The sequence below is a fragment of the Sarcophilus harrisii genome, chromosome 2 (assembly GCF_902635505.1).
Source record: "Sarcophilus harrisii chromosome 2, mSarHar1.11, whole genome shotgun sequence".
In the NCBI taxonomy this organism is placed as follows: Eukaryota; Metazoa; Chordata; class Mammalia; order Dasyuromorphia; family Dasyuridae; genus Sarcophilus; species Sarcophilus harrisii.
This window is the reverse complement of record NC_045427.1, coordinates 297,508,776-297,531,611: the sequence shown is the minus strand read 5'-3', so window position 1 is coordinate 297,531,611 and position 22,836 is coordinate 297,508,776. Positions and strand designations below refer to the sequence as shown.

Genomic DNA, 22,836 nt, shown 5'->3' with positions numbered 1-22,836 from the left:
AAAAGAAAAATGTAAATGATCAAATACTTCCTTTAAAGTACTTTAAAAAATAAAGCATTTCAGGACAGTATTAAGTCAGTAGAGGCAGGTCAGCAACATGCTCAGTGACTACAGCAATAAAGAAAAAAAACGAAAATTGAAACTGAATGCTGTGAAACATTTAATAACCAGAGATAGGGAAATGTAAGCCTTCCCAGATATCCCTCTCATTCTGCCAATCCCCCAGGTTCCTTTGCTGAAGTAGGGTACACCGAGACAGAATAACAAATATTATAACATGAAACTTATCTGAGATATTGGTTGGACCTGAAGAACTTTTTTCCCCTTCTTTTTTTTAATTTACAAAATGGCTTGTTGGAAGGGGTAAGAAAAAGATACAATGGGAAATGTAAGCATGAAAAGATGTCAATAAAAATTTTTTTTAAAACCCCTACCTTGTTTCAAATCCCAGTTCTGCCAATGTCTGTGCCTGTGAAAAATTAGGCAAGGTCATTTTCCCTCTTCGGAACTCAATTTATTCATCTATAAAAAAAGAGGAATGCACTAGATTCCTTTCTAGGGCCCTCTTTCAGTTCTAAATCTTGATTCTATACCCCATTTACTAAATAGGGTTCCGTTTTTAGAGCTCAATATTATTCCCATGTACTTGAAGACACTTAAAAATTATTCAATATTTATAAATATATTCTTTCTTATTCAGATTAGTGTTCTCTCACTAATTTAATCAGGTTTTATATTTTCCCACAATGGATCACCGCAATTACCATCAGAAGCATTTCCCTAATTTGCCAAAGGATATAACTTCATGTAGTAACCTTTGTGTGAAAATAAAATTTATTATTAAACAAAAAAAAAAAAAAAAAAACTAGTTTTTTTTAAATAACATCTTTAATTAAAGTTTTTGCAAAGGCAAAATATTAAACTTAAAATAGGTCTTAGTACATCAAAATACTAAGTTCTCTAATTGTATTCCAAGCATGGCCTTTGAAACATAATATCCTGTATATCACAGAAGAGCAACCTTGATCTGTAATTGTACAGAATGACTTTTACAAACATAATAAATATATTTACCCCCGTACACATAATAGTATGTACAACAGCAGTTGACAATTGTAGCTCAGAACAGCAAAAAAAGGATATGAGTCCCTCCCCCTACCAAAAAATATTATAGTTCATTGGTACACCTTGATACACATTGGACTATAGGTGTAAATAACCCAAAATAGTTTCTCCCATAAAAAGTTCCTTTTGTTCCTCATAATAAGCATAGCCAAAATTATTTTTTAAAAGTCACAGCAGATGTCCAAAAGTAAATGAGAACAAAATTATTTTAAAATGAATGTAAATTTAAATATCATTTCCCCGGCATAATAATGGAATAAGAATCAAAACTGTGTGTATGAATGTGTGAATCTATTTTAACCGTTGAATTTGGAAGTCTGAAAAATATTAATTGTATTGATACCGGTACAGGGGCTATAAGGGGCTTCAGAGAAAAAAAATTAAAATGCCGATGAAAGGGTCTTATTAACAACTAACTAACATTGTACAACAATTTTAAACAATAACAAAAAATTCAGCGTGAAATCAATCTGCAAATAAAGGAACATTTTTCAAATGGGAAGAAATTACAAAATTTTTAAAAAGGGAACTCTTATGGGAATCTACTTGACTGTTTTCCTGTAGTGGGATTACGAATATTCCCCCTATGGAAGTAGTTTATGGTGACATTATTGCTATTGGGTGTTCATGAAATACTTTCAACAGAGGGAAATCCATATCCCTCAACCCCCCCCCAAAAAAAAGGCCCCCCCCCAAAAAAAAAGAGAAAGAAAAAGCCCAACCCTTGATTTTTCATTTTACACTCTAGGAAAGGAAAACATGTATACATCATGTTTTCATGTTGTTTTCTAAGAACATTGTATATTAGAACTATGCTTCTCAAAAAACACTGAAATTTATCAAGTATTTTTGAAATCATGATGTATTACTCAGAGGACTATGTCAATATGGCCTATGATGCAAGGGACAACATGGATGTAACATTAGGATGAAATTTAATTACTTAGCAATAACAAAAATTGAACATTAAAAATATAACAGTCCAATATAAAGTTCCTTATATGTCTATTCCCCTCAATAGCAGACATTTTACTTATTTGATTTTAGAAATTAATTGCACATTAAGAGTTTTTAAAGATACATTTGGAACTCCGCAAAAATTAAACGTGCTCTCAGGAATTCAAGTGGCCTGGCTTATTCAAATGACCACCAACAAAGACTCTGTATACTGAAAGGCACAAATTTCTACACTTTATCCAGTTGCTATGCAAATGTCCATTAGAGCTGATGATTAATGTTAAAGATATTTCCCCATTTTTTCAAGTTAAAAGGTGCTGTTACCATCTGTGCAAATCTAAACTTAACTCTTTTGAAACCTCTCATCTCTGTAATATTAATACTGAACTATTTCTTCTACTTCAAATAAACAAGCTATATTAATTTTAAAACTCAAAGTGGGAATTCCTTGTCCTCTTGGAAGGAATGACAAATTCTATGGAACCTAATGAAATGGTCTGTTTAATTACAATGTTTAAAACCATGATTAAAATTCAAGTACAATAAAAGGTAAGCAAGCTACATTCTTACAGCAAATTGCTACAAAATAAAATCGAAAAGTTTGATTTAAAAGGAACACTTGAAGTAGCAATATGTAAGAGCACAATTTGGTAAGTCATTTTGTTTGACTGGCTTTCAAAAAACTTCACAGGTAATTAAAAAAAATCCCTCATTTGCTAAGCATGCCATAATTAATATGTAAGACACAGGTGCAAATACAAATGGTTATTAACCTGCTTCAAAATAACTGAAAAGTTACTTTGAAAGCAGTGGTTATATCACAAAATGTAATATAGTGAACAAGCCAGTTTATAATGCTGCTAATATGAACAAAAAAGATATGTCTACCACAGAAGACCCCAAGACACAAAAGAGAATAAGTATACATTTTAACATGGGTTCTAGTAGTAAAACTGCTAAGAAGCTAAAAGGTTTCATTTGTTCAATTGTGTGCAGCATTGCTAAACTTTTTCAGGTAGATGATTGATTTTTTTGGGTAAACAAACCTATTTGGCAGCTTTACTACCTGACAATTCAAAAAAAAAAAAAAAAAAAGTTAGGGTTAACTAGTCTGGTTCCCCCCACCCCACCCCAGCATATAAATGACCTCCAAAAAAATTGCATGTGCTTTTAGCATAGTGGTAATTAAAAACAAACTTTTTTCTAAAAAAAACTTAGATTAGATCCTAAATTAATTAAGACAAATCAAAATAAAAATCATACTCAAAATCTTTACATCAAAACAGCACTTAATTATTATTAATGTGACTGGAAACCAACTTTATAATGAGGTTTACAACATATAAGCAAAGACAAGAGGGGCAGTAATTTGATTAGGCTCTCTGGTGAGGAGACAATTTTAGAGATCTAAGTGGTGTTTAAAAAAAAAAAAAAAACCCATATAATGGCTCATCACAGTTTTCTTCCTTGCAATGTACTTTAAGGTTTTCATGTAAGCTACTGCTGCAAACATATTGAGAGGCAAGTAAAAGGAAGACTAAGATGGGAAAGGGAAAAGAAAAGCAATTAATAAATATACAGGAGGTTAAATACATTTGGAGTTTTATCAACCAAAACCAAGACAAAATTTTAAATATCCATAAAGAACAATGTTCATGAAAATGTCCTTTTAGTTTACTAAGGATAATAACTGATCCTCTCCCAAGTAGCTGATGTAAGGAAACATTACAGTGCTACACAGTTATAGAATCTCTGGTAGGACACTGAACTGTGACTACTATCTAGTCCAAAACTACTGTCTTCCTTTCTTCTGAACTGGAGTAGCTGCTTACACTGGCCCATCACTTGGTTTAAAAGTAGGGCTACCACGTAAACAAGAAGGACACATTCACACATAAGCAAAAAAGGTTTTACCAAAAAGTCACTTCAAAAACACTCATTGACAATTAGATTTTTGTTATCAAGTTTTGCTATTCTTTCCCAATAAGCACAAGAAACTTTTTCATAGTAACTAAGTTGTTTAATAAAATCAGTGTCCTCACCTTCAACTATAATAAATGCACTGGATATCTAAAACCTTGGAGATTAAACTCACCAAGACAAATTTCAGCCTAATTATAGGAATAAATCAATGTATTTGCACATGTATATACAACTTTAATCAGATGGTACCCTTTGAAATAAAACTATTCCTGAGGAGCCAAATTTGGCTTTAAAAGGGGGAAAAGGATGAGGAAAGCGGGACAGGCCCTCCTTAAGGAGATTAAACTTACCACTGTTATTTCCTCTCAACTCCTGTAAAAAGTTTTTGAATTATACTGAATAGATTTTAAAAACTTAATTTTTAAGATAATATATAAAGTTTTAGGTCAAATAAAGATGTGGCCTCCAAAAGTGAATTTTAACTGGAAAGCAATATGGTATAATAATAAGAATGAGTCCAAATCCAGCAAAGAACCTGGGTTCAAATTCCAGCATCTATAAAACAAGGTTCTGGTAAAATGCCTCTGAGGCCCCTTCCAGTGCTAAGTCTATGATCCTATGAATATTATCACTGATTATATTCTTTTCTCTTAAACAGATGCTGAGAAAAGGAAGGGGTAGGGATATAGAAGGAATATCACTGAGGGATAATGGCAAGTAAAATTGCTTAAGACCTATCAAATAGAATTTTAAATCTTTTCCTTATACAAGAGAATTTTAATTCAATACCATAATTCTTTCCCTTTTGTAAAAAGCCCCCACACAAATTTAGTCTATATAATGACTACACACAAGAAGTTCCAGATCAGTCTATCAAAAGGGAAGAGTTCCTTCAATTTGTTCTAAGAAATATTTTCTGATTTAACAAGTTAGAGGGAGAAAGATGGCAACAAAGCCTTACATGCTAATTACTGGCTGTAGGTACCTGTATGTTGAAGTGATAATTATGGTATTCCTAACAAAAACTCAGCTCCCAACAACGCCAGGTGCTACAGTTCCATGGTTTGCCAGTCTGAAGTAGTGTCTACGTTGTCATGGTCAATCTTTGTTCCAGTAGCTTTGCTTCTACCATACTTTTCTGACATGCAGAAGTAATTTTGGTTGAAGTGTATGTCCTAAAGTTTTCAACCAGTCCAGCTTTAATAATCCTTTTTTTTTTTTGTTTATTTTTTTTTAAAGGCAATTCTTCACCATTCAGCATCTCCAATGGCTTTGGAAAATACATAATCTCTTCCATTAAGATTCATAATGCCATCTTTGAGGTGAAACTTCCACTTGTTTTTACTTCTGTGGATCTAAAACAAAAAGATATAAGATGAAAATAAGAGTATGAAAAAAATGATAAGAAAAATTTTTAAATTAAAAAATAAAATACCATAACACCATTTAAAGAGTAAATAAATAATGATAAATTATAATGAATAAGCTAGAACCTCAGAGAATTACCAAATACATCTTCCTATCTTTTCAGTGTGTGTTATGTGGGGGTAGGGGGAGTGAGGCAGGAAGGATGACACTATTTCCAGTTATTTCTACTTAAATTTTTTTAAAAGAAAGGATTCAATAGGGTAAGAGCTTTCTAATTATGATTACCAGAGCATAAGAACAAAAAATAAAAATAAATGTAAAATCAGTTGATTCTGACTACTTTCTATAAGAATTTTAATGAAGTGTAAACTTTAAAAATAAAACTAATAAGATCTTCACTATCTATGCTAAATTTGTAATAGCTCCAGGTACAAATCTACTAAACATAAGAATCGAGGAGAGGTAGTTAAAGTAGTGTGGTACAAAACCAAAAAACAATAAGTTTTTTTTAAAAAATCAATTACATAAAATTATTTACCAACTTATAATATCTGAGTCCTACAAATGCTTTCCCACAAAGATCTTGCACATAGAAATGGAGAATAGAATAAAGTTTCTATCTATTAGGCAGTCTTCAATTCCCTGCAGATTATAGCTACCTACAAATTCACTTAATAATTAGGGTTAAAAAATAAAAGAGCATGCTTTACTTTTCTTCATCTTTAATTATTTCAGTTGAGAAGGAAAATAAAAGAAATAAATCTAAAACCAATTCATTCTAATAACTTTATTAAAATTTTGATGAATTAGAAAGTAGAAATTCAAACAATTAAAAGATCTCCATTATTTATGCTAATCTGGTTCCCTGTCACTATGCCTAACTTATAAGTAAAAACAAGTCACTTCTAATTCCAGTTTATAACACATTTTCTTCACTATACAACACTGCATTCGTCATTTAAGATGGAGACAGAGGGTCTCCACCAGATGGTCAAAGAGGTTAAATTATTAACCCTTAGGCACAAATCTATTAAGGTCCTCAGACTCCCAGTTTAGGGCTCTTCTTATAAAGCAAGTTATTTTGCATGTCACTAACAACCTCTTTGTCAGCTTGGTGAAATCTCTGGACTCTCCCCTCTGCCTTTCTCAAAATGTCTTAAAAATGCACAAAATAAAATTTTAGGAGATTACCCCAAAAATCAATTATGCTGAAATAGTTATTCACAGACCACCAACTCTTCCTATAGAGGAATCATGAGGGGGAAAAAAAAGAACTGGATTTGAGCAAATGACCCGACGTTGAAATCTGTCACCTACCATCTTCTCGACCTTCTCCTCAAATGCAGGAACTGAATTCACTAAGTCATCTTTAAGCTTCTTCCTAATTCTAAATCCTCTGATTTCCTTCCTACATCATTTACTTTTCTGTACCTCAAAAATATCATCCCTCACCAAAAGCACAAAGTTTTGTCCATTTTTCTTTCAATATGTCCTTTATTAATTCCATTCCCATTGCTGCCATACTACTTTAAGACTATGTATCTTGAGGACATCAATCTCCTTATCTGGTTGACTCATCTTAATAGTATACCCTTTTCAAAACTAAAAAATTCTTTTGCCCTGAATCCAATTCAGAATTATAGGGGGATTGTATTGTAAAATATTGCCTTCCAACATGGCACTGTTGAAGGTTGTTTCTTTCCTTTTTGAAAAATAAATTTTCCCATGAGAAACTGAATTCTTAGACATTTCTACTCAGTGGGAACAGAATTCTGCCCTTGATCTTTGGACAAGCTAATTTCTCTTCTACATAACAATCCTTCAAATAGATGATTTCTCTAATTATATCCACTTCTAAAGAAAAAAAAAAAAAACATCTGTCAATTTCTAGTCCATCTGTAGGTATACATGCACTTGTGTATTATATATACACAACTGGCAGGTATAGTATAATTAATACTTGTGAAAGCATCCTAATTAACTTAAAACAGATTAAAAAATACTATAATGTCTGTCATACACCTAAAAAAATAAGAGAATTTTTACCTCAGCAGTCTAATTTATAGCTGTGATATGACTGATACTTAAGTATTTTAGTTTATGAGCTTGGTCTTTTATCTACTACTTTGGGGTGCCCTCTGGTGGAAAAATTAGTGAAATGAACAAAAAGGAGGTCTGAGCCCACACGCACACATATGCATGCATACACACACGCACACATAGGCAGATATAATAATAGACATTTGTGAAAGAATCCTAATTAAATTAGCAAAGCAAAAAATATTGAAATAATTGCAACCTACATAAACATTAAGAGACTTTTGATCTGGGAAATCCAATTCATTGAATAGTTGAAAAGTACACCGGAATTAAGAGTCAGCAAACATGGATTCTAGTCCTACCTAGTATTACCCACCTATATGAATAGAGGACCAACTTTTCTTTCTAGGCCTATTTCTTAATTTGTAAAGTGAAAGATTTACTCTAGATTTTGAAGCTTCTTCAGTTACTGTCTTCTATTACACATAAAGCAAGGAACAAGGCCACAACTCATATCCTATACAAACCAAATGTTTGACACTAAAAATGATGTGAAGAAAGTCTTTAAAATCCCACTAGGTCACCATTATATTTATACCAGTAAGTGTTTATTCACTATTTCTCAAATAGTGGTAAGATTTACACTAACATTTCTGAAATAGATTATAAATGATAGTCAAAGGATTTCGAATAAGAAGTGATCCAATCTCCTTATTTTAGGTGTGAGGAAAGCAAGAGACTCAGAAAGTGTAAGGGATAGTAGTAAGCAGAACTGGAATTCAAACCTATCTATATTTTTTAAGTTCAAATTCAATTCTTTATTACACCACAAGCTGACAATACTTTTTTCAATCCTGCAGCTAATTTCAAATTTTGTTTTTTGATTCTGAAATGCAAAATACATGTGCTTTGAACTGAAAAGAACTAAGATGGGGATGGTTTTTACACTTCTCTTCAACTTGTCTATCATAGTTCTCAGTTCCCTTACTCATCATCACCTTCCTACTTCATCATAGAGCTGACATCTATGTCAATTAAAAGTCTGCCAATTTTATGCACTTTTTCATGTGAGACTCATTATAGCTCTACAAAAGGAAGGTACTGTAGTATTATTATTAACATTTTACAGATAAGCAAAGACTGCAAAGGTGACAACTGAATCTAGGACTTTTCCACTCTAAATCCAGCACACATGACTTCCTTGGGGGTAGTATTCCTCAATCAGGCTGATGATCACCTACCTGCTGTCCTGGATCCCTTTCCCATCCACATCTTTTGAGACCTTATTCCACTATCGTCTTTTTCATTTATCTTTGCATATCTCTTTCTCTATTATTCTCTTCTCAGTTGCCTATAAATATACTCAAACTATCCCTAATCCTAAAAGTTTTTCCTTGACTTGACCCTCCCACTCAATTACTATTCACTTTCCCCCAGAACTGTTTCCTAGAACCTAGCATATGAAAAAGCACTAAATAAATGCTACATATTTCTAATTTCTCACTCCCCAAATTGTCCTCAAAACTTTAAAACTGGATTTCTGACCTCATCACTCTGAAACCATCCTTGCAAAATATAGCTCAAAAGTTATATTCAATGGCTTGTCAGTCTTCACATTTGTAGATATTAACAGCATTTTGCTTATTTTTTCTCTAGCATATTCTCTTTACTTTGTTAGGGACAGAATGTTATTCTGTTCTACCATTCCAGGGCTTTTTCTATCTTGGAGGTTTGGCTCTTTGATCTTTTCTTGATCCTTTAATATATTCCCCAACATTTTTGTTAAGGACCACGCCTAAGTGTGAAAGGGCAGATTGGTTCTCTGGAAGCCCCCACAGTTATGAATCATAACACCCCTGAAGGAACTGCGAATTAGCCTTTACTGACATAGATGTTGCTTGTGAATTAAGAATGCAATAAATCAGAAGCTAGAGGGAAGAGGAAAGACATCAGAGAATGCAACTGCCTCAGTCTCCTTGTAGTGCTATCATTCCCTCCTATGAAGGGATCTATTTATTCTGCTGGTTAGAGTTAGATCCCCAGAAGCCACTAACAGATGTTAGTTAAGACCTTAATATCCAGCAGCCACTAGGCAAGTTGTTCTCATAATTTTCTTCTTTTACACACACTCTACAATGGAAATCTCCTCCAGTCCCAACATTTCATTTGTATGCATATTTAACTCCCAAATAATCCACACTTGTACTTCTAACTATCTCTAAAATATTTCCACCTGGAGGTCAGCAGGACCTGAAAAATCATCATCTTTCTTCTTCAATATGCTATTATTTTGGTCTCTATCAACCATCAACCTCCCCAAACCTGAGATTTTCCTCTTCTATCCAGTTAATCTTAAAATACCACTTCTCCATTTCTCTCAGTATTCCCTCTTATCCCAACTGTCACCTCACCACAAAAAAAAGCCCCTTATTAATATCTGCTTATATTACTGCAATACTCATTTAAATAGGTCTTTTTATTTTTATCCTCTTAAAATCATATATGTAACTATTAGCAATAGGAAGAAAACCAGATGAGAAATTTCAATACAAACAACCTCTTATAATTTGTTAAAACTCGTTACCTTATCATATTGGCACACAACAACGTTCTCCGTATCAAATAGTTCCTGTCCTTCTTCATCACTCACATCATCTTCACTATTCAGGGGTTCCTAGGAAAGACAAGTTTATATTAATTGATCATCAATCAATATTACTAACATTAAACCCTACTAATATTCAGCAAACAAACTCTCTGAAAGTATACATATGAGCATAATGGTAGAATAATTTGCCATCTCTGACTCTAATTGCTAAAAGCAGCAATGCAGGAGGACTTGGAAATTCTTTACATGAAAGATATTGTTTATCTAGAGTTTCTTTTCATTTCTGAATCTTATTTACTGGTAGTAACCTAGTAAATCAAGAACTTGCATGTTTAGCCTATTCTATGAATTCAAGAGTTGGAATTGAAGTATTTTAACTACAAGGTAGACATAAGTACTATGATTTAATTGCCACAAATCCTATCATTATACACTTTTAATCATTGAGAAAATCTAAATAGCAACCAAGCCTTTAAGGAAAAGAATATATTAAATGTTTTCTTTTTAGCTAGCTCAATCTCAATCCCAAAGATCTATGAAGAATTTAAAGCAGTAATGTTATTCTAAAGTTGCTCCCTAAACAATCAGCACTGAAATACTGACGTTCCAAAATAAGAGCTGTATGAAAAATATAAAATCAGCAGTCGTTTTTCACCTTCAACTTTTCCCAGTCTTACCTCTTCAACTTGTCCATCCTCTCCTCCATCTTTCTCTTTATCATCTTCTTCTTCATCATCATAATCTTCCTCTTCATCTTCATCTTCTTCAGATGAAGTGTCCCCAGCACCATCTACTTGTAGCACCAAAGGAGCTTGTGGTTGGGCAGTCTGCTGTTGTGGTTGCTGCTGACCAGTTGGAGTGATCTGTGCTTGTGCTGCAGTGGGAGCTGCCACTGTGGTAGGGATGACTTGTGTCTTGTTTCCTGTAAATAAGATCTGCTGAGGTTGTATGATGACACCTGTTGGTGGTGGTATCCCTCCAGGGATAGGAGCCAAAACCTGAACACAGAAGGAAATGGAATGTTAAAGTCTCATTTGAACTTATTTCATCCATGATAATTGGGTCCACAACAAACTTACACTAACTTCAACTGCACTAAACAGAAATCTTTTAAATCATTTCTTCACATTCCCATGACCCAAATCTCCTTTATATTTTCACTGTCCCCTTTCCTCACCTCTTTTTACCCCAGTAAAAAGATAAAAACACTTAGTGAAAAACTCTCTCATTGCCCTCCCTATGTTTTTCACCTATCCACTCGTCCTACTCTCATGAGCCCATCAAGTATTAATACTTTTACAAATAAATTGAATAGATACAAAATAAAACACTAACAACTATTGTAAAGTCCCTTGAAGGAGGCATAACTTCAGCTGAGCTTTGAAGGGAGCCACAGATTACTACAAGAGGTAAAAGGAGAGCATTCCAGATATAGGCACAACTAACACAATGCATGGAAGGAGAAAATGTAAAGTTTTATTTCAGTAACACTAAGCACACTGGTTTTACTGGAGTTTAGCTAGAATGCAAGAGGGAAAGAAATGTAGTAAAGACAGGCTGGAGCCAGATTATCAAGAGTTTTTAAATACTAGAAATGCTGAAAAGAGATTTATTTATTTATTGTGTTAAGGCAGTAAGAGAAGTCACTGAGGTATTTTTGAACATGGGACAGACAAGGTAGTATCTGAATATCTATTTGTCAGCAATGTGGAAGCTGGATTAAAAGGGAAGAAAATGAATTTGGAAAGATTTAGGAAGAGGCTATTTCAGTAAAAGGATGACAAAGGCTTATACAAAAATGGCTGTGGTTTAACTAAAAGGAAATAAAATAAGGAACTGACAGGACTTGACAAATGACTTGACATGCAGAATAGAGTTCAGTGATTCCCAGGTGACTAAAAGAATGGCACCCATTCAACTGAAAGGCAAGCTAAGAGGAGGGTGGACTTATGAAAAAAAGTATCGAGTCATATTTTAAATATGTTGTCATCTTACTTGAAAAAGCAAATGTAGCCACTTGCCTTCATATTTTAATATTCTGGTCTTCTTTGGAAGCCTGTGACACTTATCATTCCCATTTACTTTCCTTTTTAATCTCTACTTCTCTAAAACTTCTTTACCCAGTTTTTCCACAAATATGCTATTTCTTTTACCCTAAGCAAACTTTCCCATTGTTTTATTGCCTCAACTTTAACAATTTAAACAATTACATTGTCTTCATTTTTCTTTAGTGGTTGTTCTTCCTAGTTCCAAACATTTTCCATGCCTATTCTCAGTCTTCTTTTCTTTTTTTTTTCCTCTTTACAGGATTTATTCACTTGCCTAGCTTTGACCTAACACCACTTTTAAGTTAAACTCCTAACTGCCCCAAATTAGTCAAGCTCTATCCCCATAATAGAGTGAAATCTGCTCTCCACCCAGGACATGTATTAAGAACAAGAAAGCAAAAAAAAAAAAAAAACAACAACAACAAAACAAGAAAGCATGAAGAAAGTATGGAGAAAATGCTATACTCGTCAAATGTGATTAACGAAGACCCATACTGGTGGGGCATAAATGATATTACCTAATGAAGAAGAGTGCTAAAATAAAAGGAGAATCACTAAAACCAAAGAGAAATACCAATGAGATCCTCACAATAATCCATCATACTCTAGAAACAGGGTCTGTAACCAGTGTATACTCTAGAGCAGGGGTCCTCAAACTCTCAGTTCACTGTCCCTCAGACTGTTGGGAGAGGCAGACTATAGTAAAAACAAAAACTTTGGTTTTGTGGGCCTTTAAATAAAGAAACTTCATAGCCCTGGATGAGGGGGATAAACATCTTCAGCTGCTGAATCTGGCCGCGGGCCATAGTTTGAGGACCCCTGCTCTAGGGGAAAAAGTTTAAAACCTTAGACCTTGTGGTAGGTAATTAAACAAGGAAATTCAGGCAATAAACTGAAAACAGGCCTGAAGCGAGGTTAAGACTAGTCTTGGTTGCTGGCCTAAAGTCAATGACCTCCGGATGAGTATGCAAGATACAGAGATTCAGGAAGACCTCCAGAATTGAACCAAAGTAACAGACTGAGCAAAGGATAGGGCTTAGTCCCTACTTTAGATTCAACCTAGTCCTTCAGATGGAGGCAGGGCCTTACCCTAAGCAGCTACTTTGCCAGTAGATTTTCTGATTTCCAACCACTTTTTAGTTTCTAAAATGTCATACTTAAAATCAAGATATGCATAGACTGTGAGTAGTGATACTTTAATAACCTCCCTTCCTTTGGACACTATGTATTTATCTAATTATGAAGCTAAACATCACATTTCCTTCTTCTAACTACCATATTACATTGTTTAACAAACTAAGATTTCAATTCACTAAATCTCTGGTATTCTCTTCACATGAAATGTTTTCAAATCATGTTTCTCTTTCCTTTGTTGTTGTTCAGTATTTTTAAGCCATGTCCAACTCTTCCTGATCCCATTTGGGGCTTTTGCAGAGGTACTAGAGTGGTTTGCCATTTCCTTCTCCAAATTATTTTACACATGAAGAAACTGAGGCAAACAGGATGAAGTGATTTGCCCAGAGACATTCAGTATTAAGTATCTGAGACCATTTTTGAACTCAGGAAGATGAGACTTCCTGGCTCCAAGCCTGACACTCTATTCACACACTATTTAGCTGCCCTTCTTTTGTCCTATATTTGCATAATTTTTTTTTAACATGTTAAAGACTTTACAATAATTTTTAATTATTTTCCATTATATTAGATTTGGCACATTATTCTATCCTGTTAAGATCTTTTTGATTATGATCACAGTCAATGTTTTAACTAACCCTCCCAAGCTTTATAAATTTGAAGAAACATGCCATTTTGTATTTCCATCCACATTACTGATAAAAATATTATACAGGACAAGTCTCTACTAGAAATGTCTTCATGACTGACACCAATGCTTTCTTTTTTTTTTAATCATACTATTACTTTTCCAGTCACCAAAGCATGAAACCTTCAAGTTATCCTTGACTCTAGACTTCTGACTCATCTGCCAAATCTATCAATTGCTGAATACCTCATGAATCATTTTTCTCTTATCTACCTGGCTCCTTTCCACTTCTTGAGCTCTAGTTCAGGTGGCTCATTATTCTTATCCTAACTATGAAATAGACTGGCTTTTTGGTACCACTATTTCTCCTGTCCTAATCATTTTTCATATCTCTATTGTAAAATTAACAATCTCCTTGTCATTTTTAGCATTTTTTTCATTTCTATTAAGCAAGTGGTCAATCGGAAAAGCAGGAAAACATTTGCTTTGTGAGATAGTTTCCCCTCCATTAATCAAGAAAATGTGTGTGTGTATGTGTAGAAGAAAAAGCAACTATATATAAGAATGCTCAAGATTATCTGCTAGATCCAGTTTCCCACAATACCTGGGCATCTGGCCATAAAATACAGGGAATAAGAGCATGGGCTTGAAGGTTGTCTGAGGATCACTTTGGTTAGGCTAGCTTCAAATGCTGAATAACAACTAAGCAGCTCATATCCTGTTCTAGGTAATGGAGATCAAAATATAAAGAGTAAAACTCTACTTGCAATTAGTTTATATCTGATGGGAAAGATGAAAGTACCTATGCATAAATTTAAAAACAAATAAATACAAATATATAGTAAACCATTAAATATAAGGTACTTTAGGAGAGGGAGGGCACTAGCAGTTGAAGAACAGAAAATACTTCATGAAGAAGATGGTGCTTTAACTATTTGTCTTAAAGGAAGAATTTTTTTTTTTTAACAACCACAAAATAAATGCCCAAAAAATCAATTCAACAGTCTCTGTACATACATACTTCATTCAAGTCTTCAACAGACAACTGTTGAAAACTATCACCTAGTCTATTTTCCTCCCCATTTAAAATATATGATCTAAAAATTTGTAGTCAGGGAAGCTATTATGATGTAGTAAATAGAGCACTAGCCCTGGAATCTGGAGGACCTCAGTTCAAATTCTGCTTTAGACAATTTACTAGCTGCATGACCATGGGCAAGTCACTTAACACCGATTTCTTTGCAAATAAAAAAATTTAAAAACCAAAATAACAAATTTAGTCTGAACCGTTTTACAAAACCAAACAGAAAAATACAGAAGAAAACAATATGACAGATTATAAGTAATATAAGCATATAAAATTGATGAATAAATAAGAATAAACAAATAAATAAGAAAAAAAAAAAAGGAAAGTTAAAATACTTGCTGGAATTAAGTGAATTACAGACATAGGGGATTGGCCACTACAAAGGCGAAAGGAGATGGCATGATATATATATATATATATATATATATATATATATATATATATATATATATATATATATAAGAAACAGAAGGCTAGTTTGGAAGAATCAGAGAAACTAGGGGGAGAGAAATGCCCAATCAAGATAGAATAATAAGATTGGAACGATCTTGGATAGGGCTTTAAAAGTCAAATAGAAGGGTTTATATTTTATCCAAGAGGCAATAAGTAGTCATTGGATTAGCTATTTATGGGAGCCAGAAGTCTGAACTTCAGAAAAATTACTTGGGCAGTAGGATGGATAGGAGGCTAGCCTGGGTGTCAGACTTGAGATAGGGAGACCAATTAGGAGGCTGTTGGAATAATCTAGGCAATCTGAATTGCTATACACTTTGAAGAAAAGGAGAAAGCAAAGGCACTTCAAGGCACAAGAAAAGGACTATCTGAAAATAAAAATAAGTTCATCTAGCCTTTATATCATCAAGTTCTTTTCCTAATACAGGTCTCCATACATTTCAGCTTAGCTCAAACTAGATTATTTCCCATTCTGGCCTGCCTTCTCACTCTTATGTGCATTTATTCACATACCCAAACCAGTCTCCCCTTAACTTTTATAACGTGTGAAATCTTCCTCTATATTTAAGGACCAACTCAGGTATTACTCTCTGAAATTTTCCAAGATCTTCTCAATTAAGTTTCTTCCTCTACACACACCCTTGATCTTTTCCAATAGTTGTCAATTTTAAATTGTATTTATATATACTTGTTCTCTCTCCAACCTTCTTCATTTTTATATGCACAGCTCCTAACACAATTCCCTGGATAAAGTTTAAGATATACTTAAATTGTGCTCACTTTGGCAGCACATATACTTAAAAAAAAAAAAAAAAAAAAAGACTTACTTGAATTAAATATTAAAAGTTTCTGAATCTCAAAACTTTACATACATAGGAAGATTTTCAAAATGTCAAGTTAGAAGTATTAGTTTTATGTGTGAAAAGTAGTCTTTCTACAACAGCTGAAAATTTTAGTTTGAAGAATAAAAGAAAGAAAATCCATGAGGCTGTTTCCTTTCTGCTACCAAGACTCCCAACACCCTGTCATTTAACACCTTTGATGAAGACATACTACACACATCTTGGTAAAGGATTTCTAGATACCTGGCAAGCTAATCTCATCTTTCCTCAACCATCTAGTTTTACCTCTGCAAGGCTTCTGATGGTATTTAAAGACACTGTGGCCTGTACTCATCCCATGAGAATTAACACCACTTGTAGGTGACACATACATACATAGTATTCCTTATCATTAAAGATTTTTTTACCTGTTGTATAACAGGAGCTTGTACTCCCCCAGGCTGCATCTGTGGTATAACCTGCTGCTGCAAAACCACTGACTGCTGTGGCTGAAGTATGTACTGGGCACCACTGGCAGTCCTGACTACCTGTAGAATCTGGCCTATAAAAAAAACAAAAAGTTATTCAAATTACCTTTTAAGTAATGATTTCTATAGCTTATCACAAGTTAGCCTAAATAAGCTTCAATGAAAAACTCTCAAAATAGGTTAGCTGACAATAAGCCTAAAATTTAACTTTAGTATTTTCATCTACATTTAATATACTCTTCTTTATTCCTTTCTTTTATTTCTTCCCCTTTTTTGGGTAAATTCTAGTAAAAATGCTGCTTTAAATATGGCACTTTCCATTGTTCTCATCTTTTTTGCTGCCCTCCAACAGGTTTTTATTAAGAGTGTGATTTAATTAGAGGATCCAAACTGCTGACAGAGTCTGAGTCTACTAGTTAGCTAATTAAAAGTGAATCCAGAGTGAGTAGAAAACTGGACTTTAAAAATCCTAATTCTGCTACTTATCGTTTAATGCCCCTGCCTCAGTTTCCTCATTTGAAAAGTGAGAATGTCTAAATGACATGTGACATGTCTAAATCAGGGGTTCTTATTCTAGAGTCTGTGAACTTTAAATACATATATGTATATTTTGATAATTGCATTTCAATGTAATTGATTTTCTTTATAAATCTTTATCTTTTTTGAAAAGACCAGAGATTTTTGAACCCCTGCTCAAAAATCCTATGATCCTACTTGTGTTACTTTAGAAGAATGTACATTTTTCAGACTTCTAGAGTGCTAAATGGAAATGACTTCATTTAAAATGGAACCCTAGTAGCCTAACAGGTAGACATTTATGAGCCCTTCTTCCAAAATAAGTTAATAGCAAAATCAGTGATAAGATTATTGAAAATGCTTATAGCAAAATCAAAGTGACAAGATTATTGAAAATGCTTAAGACAAAACCGTATGAATTTTAAAAACAGACTTGTGCATTGTACACATGTACACATGCAGAGACACACAAATGATTATACTTATTTTAGCAGACTGGTGATTACACTGGTCAAGAATTCCTGAGAAGGAATCTCCTCTGAGCAGAATAGATTTGGCAGCTGCTCTGCATCTCATAGTTTTACCAAGTTGCCTAGTGCATGAGGGGTTAATGACATCAAAGAACCAGTCCATGTACCAGAGGAAGGACTTGAACCATGTCTTCCTGACCAGGGATATGTACTCTATGCTACCTCCTCTTGAATAGCATTCTAAATTAACAGTGCTTATTCCTTAAAGCTTTTATTACACCCCTAGAAGATACCATCTCTAAGGGTATACCTCCAAATATTAAACATTATTATTTTGCTTGACCAAGTCAAAACTCTTATTTATACTTTGTACTTTGCCTTATCTTGGTAAAAGAACTTATCTTTGTTTCTTAAACACTATAAAATCAATTAACAAGTAATAAGAATGTCATGCATAATTTTGTAATATAATGATAACAATAGCTAATATTTATTTAGCACTTTGAGATTTGCAAATATATCTCATTTGTTCCTTACAACATCCCTGGGGATTAGATAGCATTATTGGTCTCATTTTACAGATGAATACACAGAAAAAAGCAGAGATTAAATGACTTGGAACTCGGATCTTCCTGACTCTAGCTCTAGAATTTAATCTGCAGTGCCATCTAGCTACCTGGGTGCCAGGTGAAATGGAATAAGGCCTTAATCTAGGTTACACTCACTTTTAATTTATAGGGGATTCCAATACTTAGCTACATACACATGTGTAATTTTATACGTATATATTTATATAAATTGTCTCTGACAGCCATTGATTAAATGAACATTTTTTTTTCCTTTTACACTCAGCAAAGATAATAACATCATAATAATACTGAACAGGGTAAACTATGATTTACATATTTGCAAATGTGGTTTATCCATATTAAAAAAACAAGTAAAACATTAAGATATAAACAATTAAGTGTTCAGATTTTAGTGCTCAATATTACTGTATATAGTCTTCTCTGTTATTTCCATGAACAGAATTTATATTGAGGAATAATTAAATGTTATAGTGAAAGCACAACATAAGCATTAAAAGCTCACAATTACTCTCAGTCACCTAATTAAATGAAACCATAAATTCATCAATAAAGACTAAGTAATATAATTTTTTGAGATGTCAAATAGACCTATCATTTTGAATTACCTGAATTACCTGAATTAGTTATAATCTGCTGAACAGGAGTAACTCCAGCAGGCAGTGCCAAGGTAGCAGCAGTAGCAGCAGCACTCTGGGGAAGAAGATGTAAAAATAAAATGAGATGTCCAATTGTAAATACTGAACCAAAGCAGAAAAATCGATTCCAAATAAGAAATCCAAAATGGGAGAAAATGGACAGTTAAATCTATCTTCAGGATTATTTTTGTAAGAAAAACAAGTTTATTTTGAGGAGGATATAGTTAAAAACTTTGCTGAGATACCAGAAATTTTTGGACACTCTCAAAAGAATTTTATATTTATGACAGAGGATTCTTAATCGAGTTCTTTTTCCTGGATACAGTTACACTGCCTGTTCATACACTTATAAACAAAAAGATAGAAAGGGAAAGGAAAAAAAGGAAGAACAAAGACATGAAGGTGCTAGATCCCCCTCGGGCCTTCATTCATACTGAAGTTTGGCGCCACTCTGTTTAGAGAAGAGCTAGAACAGGAGGTCTAGATTAGGTCAGCAAAATTTTTAAAAATTAGTATCTAAACTTCAATATAAACAATTTCAGGAATATACATTCCTGAAAAAAGGTCCACTGACTTCACCAGACTGCATAATCCACAAAATTTAAAACCCCTGAGAAGACAAAAATGTTAAGAAATGGAAATCATATACAATTGAGAAAGATTGTCTTGCTAAATTTAACTGAGCTATGAGTTGTGAAAAGCAAATGACTAAGAGGAAATGAGATTATCTCAAGGTAAACTCCAGATAGTTTGCACTATGAACACAAGAAAACAATCTGGTAGCTATCAAAAAAAGCACAGAGGACAAGGAGAATGGGTAGTTTAGTCCCTGTATCTGCAAGGATAAAACAGGTGTTTATAACTCAAGAAGTGCCTACATTAATTTTTTTGTAAACACTAAAGATCATGAGTATGAGAAATATTATAATTGAGATCTTAATCTCAAAATATTAGAAAAAAATCCTTTTCTTGTTAAGTTAAACAACACATTTAAAAAATTAGAAATTTAATCAATTTTGCAGTGATTCTTTTGGCATTAGCCAACAATATATTAACAATTCAAGTCAAAAAGCACATATTAAGCATTATAAGTGGAAGACTTGCTAAGCATGGGAGATAGAAAGGCAAAAACCAACCTTTATTCTCAAAGAACTCACATTTGAAATGGGAGGTGAGGGAACAATAATCAAAAGCATACTACACAAGGTATTTGTGTATGCGTGTCTAAGTATGCACATGCTATTATAATAACCTTCTATGATTCACTTAAACACTACCACCTTTCTAAAAAGTTGTAACCTGAAAACATTGATAGATGATCAAAGAGAGCTAGAAAACAGAATTCATATAAAGTACTTTATTCCAAAAACAAATAAACAAAAAACATTCCTGCAATTATGAAGCCCAAAAATACTTTGAGGGCTTGCTAAAATACTTATAAAGTTAAATTATAGACACACACACACACACACAAAACACCTTCCCTTTTGGATGACATAATAACTTTAAAATAAAGAATTTCCATCATGCTTTCTCGGGCATTAATTTAATTAGATTAGCTGTCCCAACAGGCACACATATAAAATCAGTTTCTGAAAACACTTCTTGCCTCCCACAAAGACTCAGATTTTATATGTTCTGCCAAAGAGATTTAAAACTCAACTTCTGTCTATTAATTTTTTTCCACTACTAAATCCCAAAAAATTATTTATTTATAACCATTCCTTAAAGGTTTTCTCTTGATTTACTATTTCTTTTACTAAAGAATGAAGTTAACATATTTAACATATAGAAATACAAGGTTTTGCAAGGGTCAATGGTGAAAAAATTATCCTTGCATGTGTTTTGAAAATAAAAAGCAATAAAAAATAAAAACAAAAAGAGTGAAGTTAAGCTAAGATTGATCAAAATGTTAAATTGTGAATCTTACCATACTTGAGGGATTCATATGTTGTAACAACTTAGACTCTGGCACAATAACTTGAGGTGGTGCTGCTGAAAACATAAAACAAAAAGTAATATGAGCATAAGGAATTAATAACTTTATAAAGAGTTAGGAAATCTTAAAAGGTGTTAAAAATTCATTACTTCAAAATGGCAATTACAGTCCTAAAAATATGCATACTTTTAAAAATCAATTAATACTATGAAAACCAATAATTTAGCCATCCTATGTTTAAAAAACAACAACAAATGTACACTAGTAGTAAAGGAAAACAAAAGTAGGGTTAGTCCTGTGAGCACCTAGGAAAAACATCAATCTTAGCACAAATCTTAAAAGGCAATAAAAGTGATTCTCATGTGGAAATCACATGAGTTCACTAGTAGTCTCACCAATATTGGCATTTCAAAACCATTTAGATCTCATAACTAATTTTACATATTCAGAGAATAAAATTTTATGCCCCAAGTGGCTATTCAGGTAACTTAAGTTTCTATCTCTTTTGATTAAAAAATAAACAACTAAAATGTAGTACATAATTCCCTGCATTCTTGTATAACACAGAATACAAAATAGTACAGAAAACAAAGTCATTAGGAAAATCCATTATTACACTATGGAGTAATATAGTAATGATCCCCAAAAGAGGGCTATATGCTATTTGTTTTACAGTTATTACCGTCTCCTTCTTCACTGTTAGCTGTCATTCCTCAGTCTTTTTTCATCTTAAACAACTCTAATCACTTGGTCCTTCTTATTCACTGTTCTGATTTTATGTCCATTCATTTCATGTTATCAACAAGCTTAAATTCCAACTCTAATATAAAACATGTATAGTTCCAGCTCTATTTTATGGTATAAAATATAGTTATTTTCCTCTGAGGTCTTAGGATACTTCTCAGTTCCCAAATAATTGCATTCTAGATATTCAAGGCTGGTGAAAGCTTGGGCAGTGTTACTTTCAATACATAAACAAACATATGTAAAGTGTATGTGTGCCTACTCTCAGCTTTAGAGAGTAGTCTTCAGTATATCTGAACCGGCTCAGTTAATATCTTTTCCAGTATTAGGCACCAAAACTTGAGATACTGTTAAGCTAAATGGGATACAAAAGTGAGTATAGTTTAGAGTCCTACCACTGAATTACAAACGTTTAGCCTGAAGAAGAAAACATGACAAATATCTTCAATTTGTCAACCAGTAAAAAAAGACTAGCTGTTCAGTTCAGTTCCAAAAAACAAAAACTTGGACTAAAAGGCATAAGCCACAGTGAAGAGGACATTGATTTAACAGAAAGAAAAACTTTTTTAGCAACTGAGAAATATCTATATATGAAATGGACTGTCCCTCATAAATGAAGGAACTCTATCATTGAGAAGTCTTCAAGTTATGCTTGGGAGCACTAAAGGACTTTTTGTAGTAGAGATTCATGGTTTGGTTTTTTTTGGTATTTGAGCCCAGAGGTCCTTCAATATGTAATACTACTGGTATAACTCAGACAAAAAAACAAAAACAAAAACAAAAACAAAAAAAAAGATTTTTTAGTCATTTACAATACAAGATCTAACTAATGAGATTATTTAAGAATGTATCTGAAAAGTCATGATCTTACCACATTATCTTTTATACTATATAACTAAGAGTAATCAGTGATAATGAGCTCTACTTTGCTCAAGTTCCCCAAGTATCCCCAACTATTTATAGCAGCACTGTTTGTGATGCAAAAAAAAAATTGTAAACAGAGTTGATACCCAATAAATTAGGAAATGACTAGATAAGAACATGGTCCATGAATGTAATGAATATCATCATGGTTTAAGAAATGCTGAATGAGGGGCAGCTAGGTGGCACAGTGAACAGAGCACAAGTCCTGAAATCAAGAATTCAAATATGGCCTCAGACATTTAATACTTCCTAAGCTGTTTGACCCTGGGCAAGTCACTTAACCTTACTCAGGGGGGAAAATGCTGAATTTGATAAGTACATAGAAATAAAGTGAAGAG

General features: G+C 33.2%; 1 protein-coding gene across 5 annotated transcripts in view; it reads right to left on the bottom strand.

Moving 5' to 3' along the window:
- Positions 1-2,582: 2,582 nt before the first annotated feature.
- Positions 2,583-22,836, bottom strand: part of GTF2A1 (general transcription factor IIA subunit 1) — a 44,208-nt gene continuing 23,954 nt past the window's right edge. For 3 of the 5 annotated variants that reach the window (XM_031952424.1, XM_031952427.1, XM_031952428.1), the window contains exons 4-9: positions 20,822-20,886; positions 18,862-18,946; positions 16,621-16,754; positions 10,699-11,019; positions 9,998-10,087; positions 2,583-5,360 (exon numbers count right to left, since the gene is read on the bottom strand). In XM_031952424.1, the coding sequence (XP_031808284.1) occupies positions 5,253-5,360; positions 9,998-10,087; positions 10,699-11,019; positions 16,621-16,754; positions 18,862-18,946; positions 20,822-20,886 (803 nt within the window). In that variant the 3' untranslated portion in view covers positions 2,583-5,252. The remainder of the gene's footprint in view (positions 5,361-9,997; positions 10,088-10,698; positions 11,020-16,620; positions 16,755-18,861; positions 18,947-20,821; positions 20,887-22,836) is intronic. The other 2 variants (XM_031952425.1, XM_031952426.1) reach the window with 2 other exon arrangements.